Source organism: Salmo salar, chromosome ssa05 (assembly GCF_905237065.1).
Source record: "Salmo salar chromosome ssa05, Ssal_v3.1, whole genome shotgun sequence".
Lineage (NCBI taxonomy): Eukaryota > Metazoa > Chordata > Actinopteri > Salmoniformes > Salmonidae > Salmo > Salmo salar.
The window spans coordinates 91,450,744-91,470,502 of NC_059446.1; the positions used below are offsets into that span (position 1 = coordinate 91,450,744).

Below are 19,759 nucleotides of genomic sequence, written 5' to 3' on the forward strand. Positions count from 1 at the left end.
ATACATCATTGCTTGAGAAAGCCAGGACCAAGAGAAGAATGACCATTGAATTGATGGACTCTGCCGCCCTCGAGTGGGAGAAAGTTACAAATGCTAGTTGTACAAGAGAAAACCACTCATTTGTTTTCCCTATGTGGAGTATTCACTCTCTGGAAGGGTGGAAGCGTTTACCGGTTAATTTAAAGTAAACACACAGGATATGAGCAATTGTTTACATAAAACTATTTTTGAAAGATTCTTCGAAAAAAAAAAGGAATCATTATTTGACTTCAAACTTCCTGGAACGTAAACATCCTGCAATTTATAGTGCAGCCCTGATTCCTGAAAACACTGGACTGGCAGTCTGCTGATTTGAGCGTCAGTGGCTAACAAAACCAGAGGGAGGGCAGAGTGCAGACAGACAGCTACACACTAACAGCTAGAAGAACAGCTAGAAGAACAACACAAGCTTTTGAGTTACACATTCAATATGGAATATCAGCATTGCCTGACAGGATAATAGACACTGGCAGCAGGACAACATTCTGGGGAACCGTACGAACCTCTTTTGTAAGTCTAGTTAGCTAGCTAGGTAATCAATGTTTTTTTATTATCTTGCTAGTTAACAAACACAGAAAAGCCAGAAGTGTAGACATTTTTTTGTAATAAAAAAAAAACCCATGACATTTGCTAGCTAGTCACTGTCAACTACTGCGAGTTGTTAGCTAACGTTGGCTAGTTAGTTAGCTTTCTCCAGGTAGCTAGCTAGGTCAAAACAGCTAGCTAACTTTAGCTAGTTGGCTAGCTAACGATAATTTAGCTAGCTAATCTGCCTAAACACCGATATGTGTTCGCTAACTAGTTTACAAACACGAACAATTAGTAAGTCATTAACTAGCAAGTACCATTTGTACGTTTTTAAAATGTTGGCTTTCGTTGAAACAACTAAAAGTTGGATGATGATGATGCTAACTAGGTAGATACAACAATGCTAGTTACAAAACATGCCAGCCACTTGATATCCCGTAATGGCCTAAAATTAATCTTTACAGTCAAGTCTGGCTCTGGGCATTGCTACTTTATCTGTTGTTGTTGAATATCTTGGTTGCTACGGATTAGCAAGCAGTCAGGCGATGAACATGCAAACATGATCACCTTTGAAAAGGCAGTGCCAATGTGGACAGTGTTTTGGATGACAGTTTTTAGATAATAAATAGCTAGCTGGCTATCATGTTTGCCAAGTTAGTTGTACGTTCTTATCAAAGATTGAACACTCGTATCAACAAGTTACAAGTTATCAAGTGACCCAGTGTTTCCAAGAAACGTGTTATTTCTAACTTCGGCCTTGGTACAGAATGTGCTTAGTGGGCAGTATCATCAACATTTTATTGGGGGGACTAATTCGGGGTCTCAAATTACTGTTGAGTTAGAATAATTAGAATACACAAGGTGCAATTTCGAAAATGTGTTAAGCCCATGTCAGCATTGAAATGTTTTATTGGTATTCCAGGTAATTTATCTAAGATTGTAGTAATGGTTGAATTACCGACAGGGGTGGGGCCATTGATCATCAGTTATTATATTAAAAACGGTAAACATTTGCCTCCACCCTATGGAATTTTTTTTGGGTAGAATTGCAGGAAATTAGCTAAAACTGTTTTTTGGCTTGCGGGGATATGCAGACCCATAAGCCACTGCAGCCCCTCATGAAGAGTTCAGTTGTTTTTTTTTTTTTTGTGTCTCCAACCTCCATCAAAGTTGCCCATCCCTGAGCTAGATGATGAGAAATCTCTAGCTAACACTAGACTGACACAATGTCATGAAACCAGGCCAGATCCAACATACAGCTCCAGACCATTTGACAGTTCTAATAGCTAGGTTACCTGCCACCCGGTATTCATGAATGTTCAATCAGATTTATCATGTCACTCAACTGGACATCTCATGCAGCATCAGGAAAACTAAGGGAACTTCTAAGAATTGTAACTTGTGTTAAGAGACAAACAATGATTACATCTCACCTGCCCAGACCTGCGTGCTGACACCTCCATTCATACTGCCTGCAGTATTGTTTTCCACTTGGCCTTAAATTGTATGAATTAGTTTTTTCTCAGTTGCCCAGGCTATTTCAATAATTAGATTTGGTCTGTTGTTTCGATGATGATGATGATGATGGTGGATTGATTGACTTCCACATTGTTAGTTAAAGTGATTTTTTTTTCGAGATGAGAAGAGAATCGTCTAGCCCATTGGATATCTCACTAGATCTTTTCACATCCAATATTTTCCAGAAGTGATCTGATTGGTCAAAAGAACAATTAGTGTAGAAAAAAAAAAGGTCAGAATTTGTCCGTCTGTGTAAACGAAGCCTAAGAAGTGACTGTTCAACGTTGGTTTGACCAATCGGAATGTATGTTTCCAGATGGACTGGGATGTGATCACGCGGACTGGGATGGGTTCCAGGTTGCCTCTGAGAATAATCATCAATGACGTGAACCCGTGTGGCTCAGTTGGTAGAGCGTGGTGTTTGCAACGCCAGGGTTGTGGGTTCGATTCCCACGGGGGACCAGTATGGGGAAAAAATGAATGAAATGTATGCATTCACTACTGTAAGTCGCTCTGGATAAGAGCGTCTGCTAAATGACTAAAATGTGAAATGTGTACACTGACTCAGTGACTTGAGTTCATCAGGGAGTGCATAGAGCAGTGATCGCCAACCGGTCGATTCAGATCGACTGGCCAATCTTCTTCAAGGCATTCCTAGTCGATCATCAAACATTTCTGTAGAAATGTCTATTTTTCAATTCGTCTTGCGCTGTTTGCGATAGGTGGACTTGATTCTGGATCCCTGGGCGCCTGGTAGGCAGTGTTCCCATTTTTAACCATTTAATCACACAATAGAACCATCAAAACAGCCCCAACAGGTCCCACAATAGAACCATCAAAACAGCCCCAACAGGTCCCACAATAGAATCATCAAAACAGCCCCAACAGGTCCCACAATAGAACCATCAAAACAGCCCCAACAGGTCTCACAATAGAACCATCAAAACAGCCCCAACAGGTCACACAATAGAACCATCAAAACAGCCCCAACAGGTCCCACAATAAAACCATCACAAGACAATCACATTGAATATGTGGAAGCTGAGCCAAGTAAACAAACATTGTGTAACATGCCTTGGAAGAGTTATACAATAACTTGGTTTGTCACATGAATTCCCAAACGTTAGCTAGTAGCATGTTTTGTAATTTGTACTGTTGAGTGGCGCTGAGGTTTTAATACAGTCTGTGCCTTTGTAAGACGTGACAATGTAGTCCTAGTCTACACTGTGTACATGTCTTTGTAATCTATTACAGTACCAAATGTGTACTGTAATAGATTACAGTCTCCCACACTCTGTCTGGGTACTGTCTCCCACACTCTGTCTGGGTCCTGTCTCCCACACTCTGTCTGGGTCCTGTCTCCCACACTCTGTCTGGGTCCTGTCTCCCACACTCTGTCTGGGTCCTGTCTCCCACACTCTGTCTGGGTCCTGTCTCCCACACTCTGTCTGGGTACTGTCTCCCACACTCTGTCTGGGTACTGTCTCCCACACTCTGTCTGGGTCCTGTCTCCCACACTCTGTCAGGGTACTGTCTCCCACACTGTGTCTGGGTACTGTCTCCCACACTGTGTCTGGGTACTGTCTCCCACACTGTGTCTGGGTACTGTCTCCCACACTGCTTCTGGGTCCTGTCTCCCACACTCTGTCTGGGTCCTGTCTCCCACACTCTGTCTGAGTACTGTCTCCCACAGCCTGTCTGGGTACTGTCTCCCACACTGTGTCTGGGTACTGTCTCCTACAGCCTGTCTGAGTACTGTCTCCCACACTCTGTCTGGGTACTGTCTCCCACAGCCTGTCTGGGTACTGTCTCCTACACTCTGAGTACTGTAGAGATGTCCCTATTGTGAGCAGGACAGGATGGTAGTAGGAGCCTGTCCGTGCCCACTGCCCTGTGCCTGTGTGCCCACAACGACATAACAACATATGGCATCGGTGGAGTCCAAGTCCACAATGGGTCTTATGGTTAGTCCCAAATGGCACCCTATTCCAGGGTTAACGTCAAAAGTAGTGCACTACATAGGGAATAGGATTCAATTTGAGCCTGGGCACTGGTCTCAGGGTGAGGACAGTTGGCTGAGGGAAGCAGGAAGCCCCTGGTGATACTAGAGGAAGTCTTGTCTCTCTCTCTCTCTCTCTTTCTCTCTCTCTCTCTCTCTCCTCATGAGATGAGCTGGCATGGTGAGCCAGTCAGAAAATAGCATTAGCCTTAGCAGAACAACACGGTGTATGGGTGGAAAGGGGACTTGTGTGGAAGCAGCCTCTCCTCTTCCTCAGTTTGGACTTGCAGTTACTCAGTTAGGCTACTCTTCTCCCCTGTTTTTTTGTTGGTAAGTAGGCTGGTTTTGTAGGATTTTATGATATTGTGTTTGTTGTCAGTAGAAAAGCTTGTTGTTAGGATAAATCAGAATGACAGTTGAAATGTGACAGTCTTAGCTAAAGCCATTTTTTTTTCTGGTGAACCGATGTTTGGTTTGAGACATCCTGTTGTTGTTGTCTTGTTGAAATCTGGGTCGCGTTCAGTAGGGACCAATGTTGTGGAATGTAAAGACAGAAATATATAGCCTAAAACATACATACCTCTGAGTAAAGGAATCATTTAGATTAAAGGAATGTTATTCCATGTGTTGCACCCTCCTGAATGTTATTCCATGTGTTGCACCCTCCTAAATGTTATTCCATGTGTTGCACCCTCCTGAATGTTATTCCATGCATTGCACCCTCCTGAATGTTATTTCATGCATTGCACCCTCCTGAATGTTATTCCATGTGTTGCACCCTCCTAAATGTTATTCCATGTGTTGCACCCTCCTGAATGTTATTCCATGTGTTGCACCCTCCTAAATGTTATTTCATGCATTGCACCCTCCTGAATGTTATTCCATGTGTTGCACCCTCCTGAATGTTATTCCATGCGTTGCACCCTCCTGAATGTTATTCCATGCATTGCACCCTCCTAAATGATATTCCATGTGTTGCACTCTCCTAAATGTTATTCCATGTGTTGCACCCTCCTAAATGTTATTCCATGTGTTGCACCCTCCTAAATGTTATTCCATGTGTTGCACCCTCCTAAATGTTATTCCATGCGTTGCACCCTCCTAAATGTTATTCCATGTGTTGCACCCTCCTAAATGTTATTCCATGTGTTGCACTCTCCTAAATGTTATTCCATGTGTTGCACCCTCCTAAATGTTATTCCATGTGTTGCACCCTCCTAAATGTTATTCCATGCATTGCACCCTCCTAAATGCGAGCATGATGTATTGTTATGGTCTGATAGAATCACAAACCTAGCCCAGTTCCATTTCTTTGGCTGTAATTTCTTCTCTATCCTCTCTGTCTGCTCTTAGGCCCAGTTCCATTTCTTTGGCTGTAATTTCTTCTCTATCCTCTCTGTCTGCTCTTAGGCCCAGTTCCATTTCTTTGGCTGTAATTTCTTCTCTATCCTCTCTGTCTGCTCTTAGGCCCAGTTCCATTTCTTTGGCTGTAATTTCTTCTCTATCCTCTCTGTCTGCTCTTAGGCCCAGTTCCATTTCTTTGGCTGTAATTTCTTCTCTATCCTCTCTGTCTGCTCTTAGGCCCAGTTCCATTTCTTTGGCTGTAATTTCTTCTCTATCCTCTCTGTCTGCTCTTAGGCCCAGTTCCATTTCTTTGGCTGTAATTTCCTCTCTATCCTCTCTGTCTGCTCTTAGGCCCAGTTCCATTTCTTTGGCTGTAATTTCCTCTCTATCCTCTCTGTCTGCTCTTAGGCCCAGTTCCATTTCTTTGGCTGTAATTTCCTCTCTATCCTCTCTGCTCTTAGGCCCAGTTCCATTTCTTTGGCTGTAATTTCCTCTCTATCCTCTCTGTCTGCTCTTAGGCCCAGTTCCATTTCTTTGGCTGTAATTTCCTCTCTATCCTCTCTGTCTGCTCTTAGGCCCAGTTCCATTTCTTTGTCTGTAATTTCCTCTCTATCCTCTCCGTCTGTCCTTTTAGGAGCTTCGATATGCTGTTCTTCTGCAGTTGGTCAGGTTGAATATCACCAAACACCTTCAGGTTGAAGCTCCTCCTGGTAGAATCTGAGGGGCGATGGGGAACACAGCCATTAAGTTCCGCAAGGCTCTGATCAGCGGTGACGAGAGTCTGGCCTATCAGCTGTATGAGGGGAGCCCCCAGTTTAAAGAGAGCCTGGACCCCAACACTTCGTATGGCGAACCCTACCAGCACAACACTCCTCTGCACTACGCCGCCAGGCACGCCATGACACGACTCATCAGGTGAGGACATGACTGATACGTCTCCCTTTTAAAAAAAATATACAGTGTTACCTGACCCTCTGGCCCATCTTAACTCTATGAAGTCATCTGACATTTTGAGTCATGAAATGTGTTAATAACCTGAAATATGAAAACTGTGGAAAGAACCTGGGGAAAAATGTTTTATTTAACAAAGGAGCTCAAAATGTACTTCGCTCTGTGTGATGGGGTTATAGGAAGGTTTCATAACGTGAATTTTTATTTTGCCGCCCAAGTTTTCTGAGCAAAAACAAAATATATACAGTACCGGTCAAAAGTTTTAGAACACTTACTCATTCAAAGGTTTTTCTTTATTTTTACTATTTTCTACATTGTAGAATAATAGTGAAGACATCAAAACTATGAAATAACACATATGGAATCATGTAGAAAACCAAAAAAGTGTTGAACAAATCAAAATATATTTTATATTTGAGATTCTTCAAATAGCCACCCTTTACCTTGATGGCAGCATTGCACACTCTTGGCATTTACTCAACTAGATTCACCTGGAATGCTTATCCAACAGTCTTGAAGGAGTTCCCACATATGCTGAGCACTTGTTGGCAGCTTTTCCTTCACTCCGCTGTCCAACTCATCCCAAACCATCTCAATTGGGTTGAGGTCGGGTGATTGTGGAGGCCAGGTCATCTGATGCAGTACTCCAACACTCTCCTTCTTGGTCAAATAGCCCTTACACAGCCTGGAGGTGTGTTGGGTCATTGTCCTGTTGAAAAACAAATGATAGTCCCACTAATCACAAACCAGGTGGGATGGCGTATCGCTGCAGAATGCTGTGGTAGTCATGCTGGTTAAGTGTGCCTTGAATTCAAAATAAATCCCAGACAGTGTCACCAGCAAAGCACCCCACGCCATAACACCTCTTCCATGCTTCACGGTGGGAACCACACATGCGGAGATCATCCGTTCACCTACTATGCGTCTCAAACCAAAAGTCTAAAAGTTGGACTCATCAGACCAAAGGACAGATTTCCACCGGTCTAATGTCCATTGCTCATGTTTCTTGACCCAAGTAAGTCTCTTCTTATTGGTGTTCTTTAGTAGTGGTTTCTTTGCAGCAATTCGACCATGAAGGACTGATTCACACAGTCTCCTCTGAACAGTTGATGTTGCGATGTCTGTTACTTGAACTCTGTGAAGCATCTATTTGGGCTGCAATTTCTGAGTCTGGTAACTCTAATGAACTTATCCTCTACAGCAGAGGTAACTCTCTGGGTCTTCCATTCCTCTGGTGGTCCTCATGAGAGCCAGTTTCATCATAGCGCTTGATGGTTTTTGCAACTGCATCTGAAGAAACGTTCAAAGTTCTCGAAATTTTCCATATTGACTGACCTTCATGTCTTAAAGTAATGATGGAGTGTCGTTTATCTTTGCTTATTTAAGCTGTTCTTGCCATAATATGGACTTGGTCTTTTACCAAATAGGGCTATCTTCTATATACCCTCCTACCTTGTCACAACACAACTGATTGGCTCAAACGCATTAAGATTGAAAGACATTTCACAAATTAACTTTTAACAAGGCACACCTGTTAATTGAAATGCATTCCAGGTGACTACCTCATGAAGCTGGTTGAGAGAATACCAAGAGTGTGCAAAGCTGTCATCAAGGCAAAGGGTGGCTACTTTGAAGAATCTCAAATATAAAATATATTTTGATTTGTTTAACACTTTTTTGTTGTTGATTACTACATGAGTCCATATTGTGTTATTTCATAGTTTTGATGTCTTCACTATTATTCTACAATGTAGAAAATAGTAAAAATAAAGAAAAACCCTTGAATGAGTAGGTGTTGTAAAACTTTTGACCAGTAATGTATATATATTTTTGTTGTTAGACATAAAAGACTGTAAAGTGATTTTCATTTTGTAAATCTGTTCCAAAGTATTCCCATGCATAATAGAGATATACACAACATGCTCGTCCAACATCTCATTGCAAAATATGTCCCCCTTTTACTGCTATAACAGCCTCCGCTCTTCTGGGAAGGCTTTCCACTAGGTGTTGGAACATTGCTGCGGGGACTTGCTTCCCTTCAGCCTCAAGATCATTAGTGAGGTCAGGCACTGATGTTGAGCGATTAGGCCTGGCTCGTGGTTCGCCTTCCAATTCAGCCCAAAGGTGTTCAATGGGGTTGAGGTCAGGGCTCTGTGCAGGAAAGTCAAGTTCTTCCACACCGATCTCGACAAACCATTTCTGTCATGGGGGGGGTCATTGTCATGCTGAAATTTGTCAGTGGGATTGCCAGATGGTGAAAGGTGATTCATCACTCCAGAGAACGTGTTTCCACTGCTCCAGAGTCCAGCTTTACACCACTGGAGCTTTACACCACTCCAGCCGATGCTTGGCAATGCGAATGGTGATCTGAGGCTTGTGTGCGGCTGCTTGGCCATGGAAACCCATTTCATGAAACTTTCCGACGAACAGTTCTTGTGCTGACTTTGCTTCCAGAGGCAGTTTGGAACTCGGTAGTGAGTGTTGCAACCGAGGACAGAAGATTTTTACGCGCTTCAGCACTCGGCGGTCCCGTTCTCCTGAGCTTGTGTGGCCTACCACTTCGAGGCTGAGCCGTTGTTGCTCCTAGACGTTTCCACTTCTTCACAATAACAGCACTTACAGTTGACTGGGGCAGCTCTAGCAGGGCAGAAATGTGACGAACTGACTTGTTGGAAAGGCGGCATCCTATGACGGTGCCACGTTGAGTCACTGAGCTCTTCAGTAAGGTTATCCTACTGCCAATATTTTTCTTTGGAGATTGCATGACTGTGTGCTCGATTTTTATGCGTGTCAGCAACGGGTGTGGCTGAAATAGCCGAATCCACTAATTTGAAAGGGTGTCCACTTACTTGTTTATATGTGATCGTATACAAATGTGAGCAAGGTTTGAAATGATTTTTTTTGTTGTCAAATATTACATCTGATTTGGGCTGACCATCCGCGCCAGAAAAAAAAGGACCTGCTGCTGAAATCTAGTTGATGGTCCATGGATTCTAGCATAGATTACCCAGGCCGCTCGCTGGGGAGTGTTCCCGCAGTACCCAGGCCGCTCGCTGGGGAGTGTTCCCGCAGTACCCAGGCTGCTCGCTGGGGAGTGTTCCTGCAGTACCCAGGCTGCTCGCTGGGGAGTGTTCCTGCAGTACCCAGGCTGCTCGCTGGGGAGTGTTCCCGCAGTACCCAGGCTGCTCGCTGGGGAGTGTTCCTGCAGTACCCAGGCTGCTCGCTGGGGAGTGTTCCTGCAGTACCCAGGCTGCTCGCTGGGGAGTGTTCCTGCAGTACCCAGGCCGCTCGCTGGGGAGTGTTCCTGCAGTTTTGTTGTGCAACCTTCCGTTTCGTCCTGAATGTCTTTTGTCTGGACCCAGCAACAAACGGCTTGTTTGGTTTCACCCCTAATTCAATGTGTTTATCTAACCGTTTGTTTAACCTTTTTATTTATCCAGCAACAGCCAGTCAGATGAGATAGTTGCATTTAGGTTACCGTGACGACTTGGAAATGACATTCAGTTGATTTTTTTATTATCTCCAAAAGGACAAAATGGTGGCAGCGAGTTGCACAACAGACAGATGAAAACATGCTTTTTAAAATGTGATTAAATTAAGCGGTTAGTTTTGAAGATGACTTGTCAAGTATTAAAAATGGGGATTGTTTTTCCATTTTTGTTTTCAATGGCTTTTCAAATGGGAGTTATTCACCACTACGTTTATGCTGTAGGAAGCACCTTTTTAGCTGTATAAAGCACCTTTTTAGCTGTATAAAGCACATTTCTTTTAGCTGTATGAAGCCTATGTGGTAGCAGCTATTCCCTGCTCTCTGTGTCCAGGATGGGGGAAGAGTGTTGTGTGTCTCTCTGTCCCATCTGCCCCTGCTAGGAACCATCTGTTAGACACGTCACAGGAATGTTCCACCCTGAGACTGAGCTACAAGCCTCCTTCACTCTCTACCGCTGTAGGTTCTTTTGCAGGACACCAACACCTATAAAGCCAGGGTCGTGTTCATTAGGCACCAAAATGGCACCAAACAGGCACCAAACAGAAGAAATCCTACTGAAACAGGAAGTGACTACCTGGACTGTAGGGTTCCACTACTAGTTCCTCCAGTCTCTAACACCAGGGGCCCCTGTTACAATACGTTATAAATCCTACTGAAACAGGAAGTGACAACCTGGACTGTAGGGTTCCACTACTAGTTCCTCCAGTCTCTAACACCAGGGGCCCCTGTTACAATACGTTATAAATCCTACTGAAACAGGAAGTGACTACCTGGACTGTAGGATTCCACTACTAGTTCCTCCAGTCTCTAACACCAGGGGCCCCTACGTTATAAATCCATCCTTCCTTCCTTGTTGCATTGAGCTAAGCACAGATCTGTAAATGATTTGGACAGGTGGAAACCAAGGTTACCGTTTTATATTACTTCTACCGACCCAGCCAGTTCAGATAGGTGATCACTTCAAAGGAGGGGTCGGAATCGTAGCCTAGTGGTTAGAGCGTTGGGCCAGTTTACCGAAAGGTTGCTAGATCGAATCCCCCGAGCTGACAAAGTATTAATCTGTCGTTCTGCCCCCTGAACAAGGCAGTTAACCCACTGTTCCCCAGTAGGCCGTCATTGTAAATAAGAATTTGTTCTTAACTGACTTTCCTAGTTAAATAATATTCCATTTAAAAACAAAAAGGAAGCACACTAGGCATTTCTGAAGGATTCCAACAGGATGTAGTTCTGTATCAGGGTACCAGTTTCCAGAAAGCCACTACTTAGCTACTACTTAGCTACTACTTAGGTACTACTTAGGTACTACTTAGGTACTACTTAGCGCTATACGTTCTATGAAGGTTTAATAGGGCATGATAGTGAGTGAGTGTGTGTGTGTGTGTGTGTGTGTGCGTGTGTGTGTGTTATTTCTCTAGGACAACTTGCGGCGAACTACATTGACCCGGAGACACTCATTTTCCCAGCATTCTTCATCATACTGTCATTTACTTAGTATGTGTCTCAAATGGCTTCCTATCCTCTATGTAGTACACTTCTTTTGACCAGGTCTCCCTACATACACAGACTTGGCGTTATTGGCTGAACCTGTCAGAGTAGCTGTGTGTGTACTCCTGCTTCAGCTCTCTTGAGTTCATCACACGTTCAGAGAGACGTTTATTCTATGCTGTTATTTGTAATCGATTGTTGGCCGTCAATACTGGTGGCCGTGGTCCTCTGTAAACTTGTGGTTGGTTATTGCTGTGGACACGGGGGTTTTCTAGACCATAGAGAGGATAAATGAGTCAAACGGTTAAAGTCAGATAAGAGTGTTTTCATCATAACAACAGTGGAGTTGACAGTAGCCCCTGGCCTAACCATTACTGTAGAGAACAACCTCCATCTTGTCTGTTAACTGTTCCCACAGGACTGCTACTCTGAAATATGATTTGGTGGTATTTGCTCAGAAATGTTTTTACTTTTTTTCTTGAAGACAACATTAATTTGCTTTGACTCCAGTGTTCCATGTTGACTCCAGGGGTCCATAGTCCTACATGTTGTTGACTCCAGGGGTCCATAGTCCTACATGTTGTTGACTCCAGGGGTCCATAGTCCTACATGTTGTTGACTCCAGGGGTCCATAGTCCTACATGTTGTTGACTCCAGGGGTCCATAGTCCTACATGTTGTTGACTCCAGGGGTCCATAGTCCTACATGTTGTTGACTCCAGGGGTCCATAGTCCCTACAGTTGTTGACTCCAGGGGTCCATAGTCCCTACATGTTGACTCCAGGGGTCCATAGTCCTACACTGTTGACTCTAGGGGTCCTACATGTTGACTCTAGGGGTCCTACATGTTGACTCTAGGGGTCCATAGTACTACATGTTGGCTCTAGGGGTCCATAGTCCTACATGTTGACTCTAGGGGTCCATAGTCCTACATGTCGTTGGCTCTAGTGGTCCATAGTCCTACATGTTGACTCTAGGGGTCCATAGTTCTACATGTTGACTCTAGGGGTCCTACATGTTGACTCTAGGGGTCCTACATGTTGACTCTAGGGGTCCTACATGTTGACTCTAGGGGTCCATAGTCCTACATGTTGACTCTAGGGGTCCATAGTCCTACATGTTGACTCTAGGGGTCCATAGTACTACATGTTGACTCTAGGGGTCCATAGTACTACATGTTGGCTCTAGGGGTCCATAGTCCTACATGTTGACTCTAGGGGTCCATAGTCCTACATGTCGTTGACTCTAGTGGTCCATAGTCCTACATGTTGACTCTAGGGGTCCATAGTCCTACATGTTGGCTCTAGGGGTCCATAGTCCTACATGTTGACTCTAGGGGTCCATAGTCCTACATATTGACTCTAGGGGTCCATAGTCCTACATGTTGACTCAAGGGGTCCATAGTCCTACATGTTGACTCTAGGGGTCCATAGTCCTACATGTTGACTCTAGGGGTCCATAGTCCTACATGTTGACTCTAGGGGTCCATAGTCCTACATGTTGACTCTAGTGGTCCATAGTCCTACATGTTGACTCTAGGGGTCCATAGTCCTACATGTTGACTCTAGGGGTCCATAGTCCTACATGTTGACTCTAGGGGTCCATAGTCCTACATGTTGACTCTAGGGGTCCATAGTCCTACATGTTGACTCTAGGGGTCCTACATGTTGACTCTAGGGGTCCTACATGTTGACTCTAGGGGTCCTACATGTTGACTCTAGGGGTCCATAGTCCTACATGTTGACTCCAGGGGTCCATAGTCCTACATGTTGACTCTAGGGGTCCATAGTCCTACATGTTGACTCTAGGGGTCCATAGTCCTACATGTTGACTCTAGGGGTCCATAGACCTACATGTTGACTCTAGGGGTCCTACATGTTGACTCTAGGGGTCCATAGTCCTACATGTTGACTCTAGGGGTCCATAGTCCTACATGTTGACTCTAGGGGTCCATAGTCCTACATGTTGACTCTAGGGGTCCTACATGTTGACTCTAGGGGTCCTACATGTTGACTCTAGGGGTCCTACATGTTGACTCTAGGGGTCCATAGTCCTACATGTTGACTCTAGGGGTCCATAGTACTACATGTTGACTCTAGGGGTCCATAGTACTACATGTTGGCTCTAGGGGTCCATAGTCCTACATGTTGACTCTAGGGGTCCATAGTCCTACATGTCGTTGACTCTAGTGGTCCATAGTCCTACATGTTGACTCTAGGGGTCCATAGTCCTACATGTTGGCTCTAGGGGTCCATAGTCCTACATGTTGGCTCTAGGGGTCCATAGTCCTACATGTTGACTCTAGGGGTCCATAGTCCTACATATTGACTCTAGGGGTCCATAGTCCTACATGTTGACTCAAGGGGTCCATAGTCCTACATGTTGACTCTAGGGGTCCATAGTCCTACATGTTGACTCTAGGGGTCCATAGTCCTACATGTTGACTCTAGGGGTCCATAGTCCTACATGTTGACTCTAGTGGTCCATAGTCCTACATGTTGACTCTAGGGGTCCATAGTCCTACATGTTGACTCTAGGGGTCCATAGTCCTACATGTTGACTCTAGGGGTCCATAGTCCTACATGTTGACTCTAGGGGTCCATAGTCCTACATGTTGACTCTAGGGGTCCTACATGTTGACTCTAGGGGTCCTACATGTTGACTCTAGGGGTCCATAGTCCTACATGTTGACTCCAGGGGTCCATAGTCCTACATGTTGACTCTAGGGGTCCATAGTCCTACATGTTGACTCTAGGGGTCCATAGTCCTACATGTTGACTCTAGGGGTCCATAGACCTACATGTTGACTCTAGGGGTCCTACATGTTGACTCTAGGGGTCCATAGTCCTACATGTTGACTCTAGGGGTCCATAGTCCTACATGTTGACTCTAGTGGTTCTTCATCTCTCCCGTGACCTATGGGCCAGGGCATTCTTCATCTCTCCCGTGACCTCTGGGCCATGGTTTCTTCATCTCTCCCGTGACCTCTGGGCCATGGTTTCTTCATCTCTCCCGTGACCTCTGGGCCATGGTTTCTTCATCTCTCCCGTGACCTCTGGGCCATGGTTTCTTCATCTCTCCCATGACCTCTGGGCCATGGTTTCTTCATCTCTCCCGTGACCTCTGGGCCATGGTTTCTTCATCTCTCCCGTGACCTCTGGGCCATGGTTTCTTCATCTCTCCCATGACCTCTGGGCCATGGTTTCTTCATCTCTCCCGTGACCTCTGGGCCATGGTTTCTTCATCTCTCCCGTGACCTCTGGGCCATGGTTTCTTCATCTCTCCCGTGACCTCTGGGCCATGGTTTCTTCATCTCTCCCGTGACCTCTGGGCCATGGTTTCTTCATCTCTCCCGTGACCTCTGGGCCATGGTTTCTTCATCTCTCCCGTGACCTCTGGGCCATGGTTTCTTCATCTCTCCCGTGACCTCTGGGCCATGGTTTCTTCATCTCTCCCGTGACCTCTGGGCCATGGTTTCTTCATCTCTCCCGTGACCTCTGGGCCATGGTTTCTTCATCTCTCCCGTGACCTCTGGGCCATGGTTTCTTCATCTCTCCCGTGACCTCTGGGCCATGGTTTCTTCATCTCTCCCGTGACCTCTGGGCCATGGTTTCTTCATCTCTCCCGTGACCTCTGGGCCATGGTTTCTTCATCTCTCCCGTGACCTCTGGGCCATGGTTTCTTCATCTCTCCCGTGACCTCTGGGCCATGGTTTCTTCATCTCTCTCTCTGACCATGCTTAGAATAATGCCTTGTAATGCTTGTTAATGCTTTGTAAGTTAAGCTTTATGCCTTGTATGTGAATCCATTCATTTGACAAAGTAATTAAATACACTTGTATTTAGAATTCCGTTCAGACATTTCTTCATGGTCTATTGCTGTAACTCAGCTCAACTATTGTGTTAGTGATTGTATGTTTTGTTTATTCCATGTGTAACTCTGTGTTGTTGTTTGTTGTGTCGCACTGCTTTGCTTTATTCTTGGCCAGGTCACAGTTGTAAATGAGAACTTGTTCTCAACTGGCCTACCTGGTTAAATAAAGGTGAAATAAAAAATAAAACTGTAGTCTTTTGCATATTGCTATTTATCGTTATGGAGTCAGATAAACATTTTAATAGGCTAGTCTTATTTACGAGTCTCGTGTGTGTGTGTGTGTGTGTGTGTGTGTGTGTGTGTGTGTGTGTGTGTGTGTGTGTGTGTGTGTGTGTATACACATCAAATATTACTTCACTATAGTAAAATAGTCTGAGGTACTCACTATGTACTTGTACTTAAAGGGATAGTTCGGGACTTCCGCAGAGTGTGAGAAATTTGTGGATATAATTTTTATGTCTCTGCATCCAGTATGAAGGAAGTTAGAGCTAGTTTCACGAACCAATGCTAACTAGTGTTAGCGCAATGACTGGAAGTCTACAGGAACAGCTAGCATGTTAGCCATTCCCATAGACTTCAAGTCATTGCGCAAACGCAAGTAAGCAATTTTACGCAAACGCTAGTTGGCAACTTCCTTCAACCTGAACGCAGAGACATAAAAAATGGTATCCACAAGTTCATCTGAATCTGGGGAAGTAGACGTAGGGCCTCATTGCCAAAATCCTGAACAATCCCTTTAAGGGTGACGGTGATATTTTTCAAAAGGGTCATATTAGTACCAAGTAAACCGTGTCCCTTTTTCTTCCCTTCTCCCCTCCAGGTCCTTTCTCTTCAGTAAGGACGGAAACCCCAACAAGCGTAACGTTCACAGTGAGACGTCTCTCCATCTCCTCTGTATGGGCCCCCAGATCCTAATGGGGGAGGGGGCTCTGCAGCCGCGGCTGGCCCGGCCTGAGCTGGACGAGATGAAGAGGGCAGAGTGTCTCCAGATCATCCTGAAATGGACCGGAGCCAAGCTGGACCAGGGAGAGTATGAGAACGCTAACCTCCATGCTACTGATAACAAGAAGAATACAGCGCTGCATTACGCAGCCGCCGCAGGGATGAAGAAGTGTGTTGAGGTGCGAACCCCTATAGCCCTAACACTAACCCTTAAACACTTCCCCTACCCCTATAGCCCTAACACTAACCCTTAAACACTTCCCCTACCCCTATAGCCCTAACACTAACCCTTAAACACTTCCTATAGCCCTAACACTAACCCTTAAACACTTCCCCCTACCCCTATAGCCCTAACACTAACCCTTAAACACTTCCCCCTACCCCTATAGCCCTAACACTAACCCTTAAACACTTCCCCCTACGCCTATAGCCCTAACACTACCCCTTAAACACTTCCCCCTACCCCTAACACTAACCCTTAAACACTTCCCCCTACCCCTATAGCCCTAACACTAACCCTTAAACACTTCCCCTACCCCTATAGCCCTAACACTAACCCTTAAACACTTCCCCCACCCCTATAGCCCTAACACTAACCCTTAAACACTTCCCCCACCCCTATAGCCCTAACACTAACCCTTAAACACTTCCCCTACCCCTATAGCCCTAACACTAACCCTTAGACACTTCCCCCTACCCCTAACCCTACCCCTGCCCCTTAGACACTTCCCCTACCCCTATAGCCCTAACACTAACCCTTAAACACTTCCCCTACCCCTATAGCCCTAACACTAACCCTTAAACACTTCCCCTACCCCTATAGCCCTAACACTAACCCTTAAACACTTCCCTATAGCCCTAACACTAACCCTTAAACACTTCCCCTACCCCTAACCCTAACACTAACCCTTAAACACTTCCCCCTACCCCTATAGCCCTAACACTAACCCTTAAACACTTCCCCTACCCCTATAGCCCTAACACTAACCCTTAAACACTTCCCCCTACCCCTATAGCCCTAACACTAACCCCTTAAAGACTTCCCCTACCCCTATAGCCCTAACACTAACCCTTAAACACTTCCCCCTACCCCTATAGCCCTAACACTAACCCTTAAACACTTCCTATAGCCCTAACACTAACCCTTAAACACTTCCCCCTACCCCTATAGCCCTAACACTAACCCTTAGACACTTCCCCTACCCCTATAGCCCTAACACTAACCCTTAAACACTTCCCCCTACCCCTAACACTAACCCTTAAACACTTCCCCTACCCCTATAGCCCTAACACTAACCCTTAAACACTTCCCCCTACCCCTATAACCCTAACACTAACCCTTAAACACTTCCCCCTACCCCTATATCCCTAACACTAACCCTTAGACACTTCCCCCTACCCCTATAGCCCTAACACTAACCCTTAAACACTTCCCCTACCCCTATAGCCCTAACACTAACCCTTAAACACTTCCCCTACCCCTATAGCCCTAACACTAACCCTTAGACACTTCCCCTATAGCCCTAACACTAACCCTTAAACACTTCCCCCTACCCCTATAGCCCTAACACTAACCCTTAGACACTTCCCCTACCCCTATAGCCCTAACACTAACCCTTACACACTTCCCCTACCCCTATAGCCCTAACACTACCCCTATAGCCCTAACACTAACCCTAACCCTAACCCTAGCCCTACCCCTACCCCTGCCCCTTAGACACTTCCCCCACCCCTATAGCCCTAACACTAACCCTTAAACACTTCCCCTACCCCTAACCCTAACAGTAACCCTTAAACACTTCCCCTACCCCTATAGCCCTAACACTAACCCTTAAACACTTCCCCTACCCCTAACCCTAACACTAACCCTTAAACACTTCCCCTACCCCTATAGCCCTAACACTAACCCTTAAACACTTCCCCCTACCCCTATAGCCCTAACACTAACCCTTAAACACTTCCCCTACCCCTATAGCCCTAACACTAACCCTTAAACACTTCCCCTACCCCTATAGCCCTAACACTAACCCTTAAACACTTCCCCTACCCCTATAGCCCTAACACTAACCCTTAAACACTTCCCCTACCCCTATAGCCCTAACACTAACCCTTAAACACTTCCCCCTACCCCTATAGCCCTAACACTAACCCTTAAACACTTCCCCTACCCCTATAACCCTAACACTAACCCTTAAACACTTCCCCCTACCCCTATAGCCCTAACACTAACCCTTAAACACTTCCCCTACCCCTAACACTAACCCTTAAACACTTCCCCTACCCCTATAGCCCTAACACTAACCCTTAAACACTTCCCCCACCCCTATAGCCCTAACACTAACCCTTAAACACTTCCCCTACCCCTATAGCCCTAACACTACCCCTATAGCCCTAACACTAACCCTAACCTTAGCCCTACCCCTGCCCCTTAGACACTTCCCCCACCCCTATAGCCCTAACACTAACCCTTAAACACTTCCCCTACCCCTATAGCCCTAACACTAACCCTTAAACACTTCCCCTACCCCTATAGCCCTAACACTAACCCTTAAACACTTCCCCTATAGCCCTAACACTAACCCTTAAACACTTTCCCCTACCCCTAACCCTAACACTAACCCTTAGACACTTCCCCTACCCCTATAGCCCTAACACTAACCCTTAAACACTTCCCCCTACCCCTAACCCTACCCCTGCCCCTTAGACACTTCCCCTACCCCTATAGCCCTAACACTAACCCTTAAACACTTCCCCTACCCCTATAGCCCTAACACTAACCCTTAAACACTTCCCCTACCCCTATAGCCCTAACACTAACCCTTAAACACTTCCCTATAGCCCTAACACTAACCCTTAAACACTTCCCCTACCCCTAACCCTAACACTAACCCTTAAACACTTCCCCCTACCCCTATAGCCCTAACACTAACCCTTAAACACTTCCCCTACCCCCATAGCCCTAACACTAACCCTTAAACACTTCCCCCACCCCTATAGCCCTAACACTAACCCTTAAACACTTCCCCTACCCCTATAGCCCTAACACTAACCCTTAAACACTTCCCCTACCCCTATAGCCCTAACACTAACCCTTAAACACTTCCCCTATAGCCCTAACACTAACCCTTAAACACTTCCCCCTACCCCTATAGCCCTAACACTAACCCTTAGACACTTCCCCTACCCCTATAGCCCTAACACTAACCCTTAAACACTTCCCCCTACCCCTATAGCCCTAACACTAACCGTTAAACACTTCCCATACCCCCATATACCCTAACACTAACCCTTAAACACTTCCCCTACCCCTATAGCCCTAACACTAACCCTTAAACACTTCCCCCTACCCCTAACCCTAACACTAACCCTTAGACACTTCCCCCTACCCCTATAGCCCTAACACTAACCCTTAAACACTTCCCCTACCCCTATAGCCCTAACACTAACCCTTAGACACTTCCCCTATAGCCCTAACACTAACCCTTAAACACTTCCCCCTACCCCTATAGCCCTAACACTAACCCTTAGACACTTCCCCTACCCCTATAGCCCTAACACTAACCCTTAAACACTTCCCCCTACGCCTAACCC

General features: G+C 45.5%; 1 protein-coding gene across 1 annotated transcript in view; it reads left to right on the top strand.

The window, feature by feature from the left end:
- The first annotated feature begins 233 nt into the window (after positions 1-233).
- The window catches only part of LOC106593896 (ankyrin repeat and IBR domain-containing protein 1), a 60,647-nt gene continuing 41,121 nt past the window's right edge, over positions 234-19,759 (top strand). The window contains exons 1-3 of the mRNA XM_045719379.1: positions 234-549; positions 6,063-6,343; positions 16,047-16,347. Coding sequence (XP_045575335.1) covers positions 6,156-6,343; positions 16,047-16,347 — 489 coding nt within the window. The 5' untranslated portion in view covers positions 234-549; positions 6,063-6,155. The remainder of the gene's footprint in view (positions 550-6,062; positions 6,344-16,046; positions 16,348-19,759) is intronic.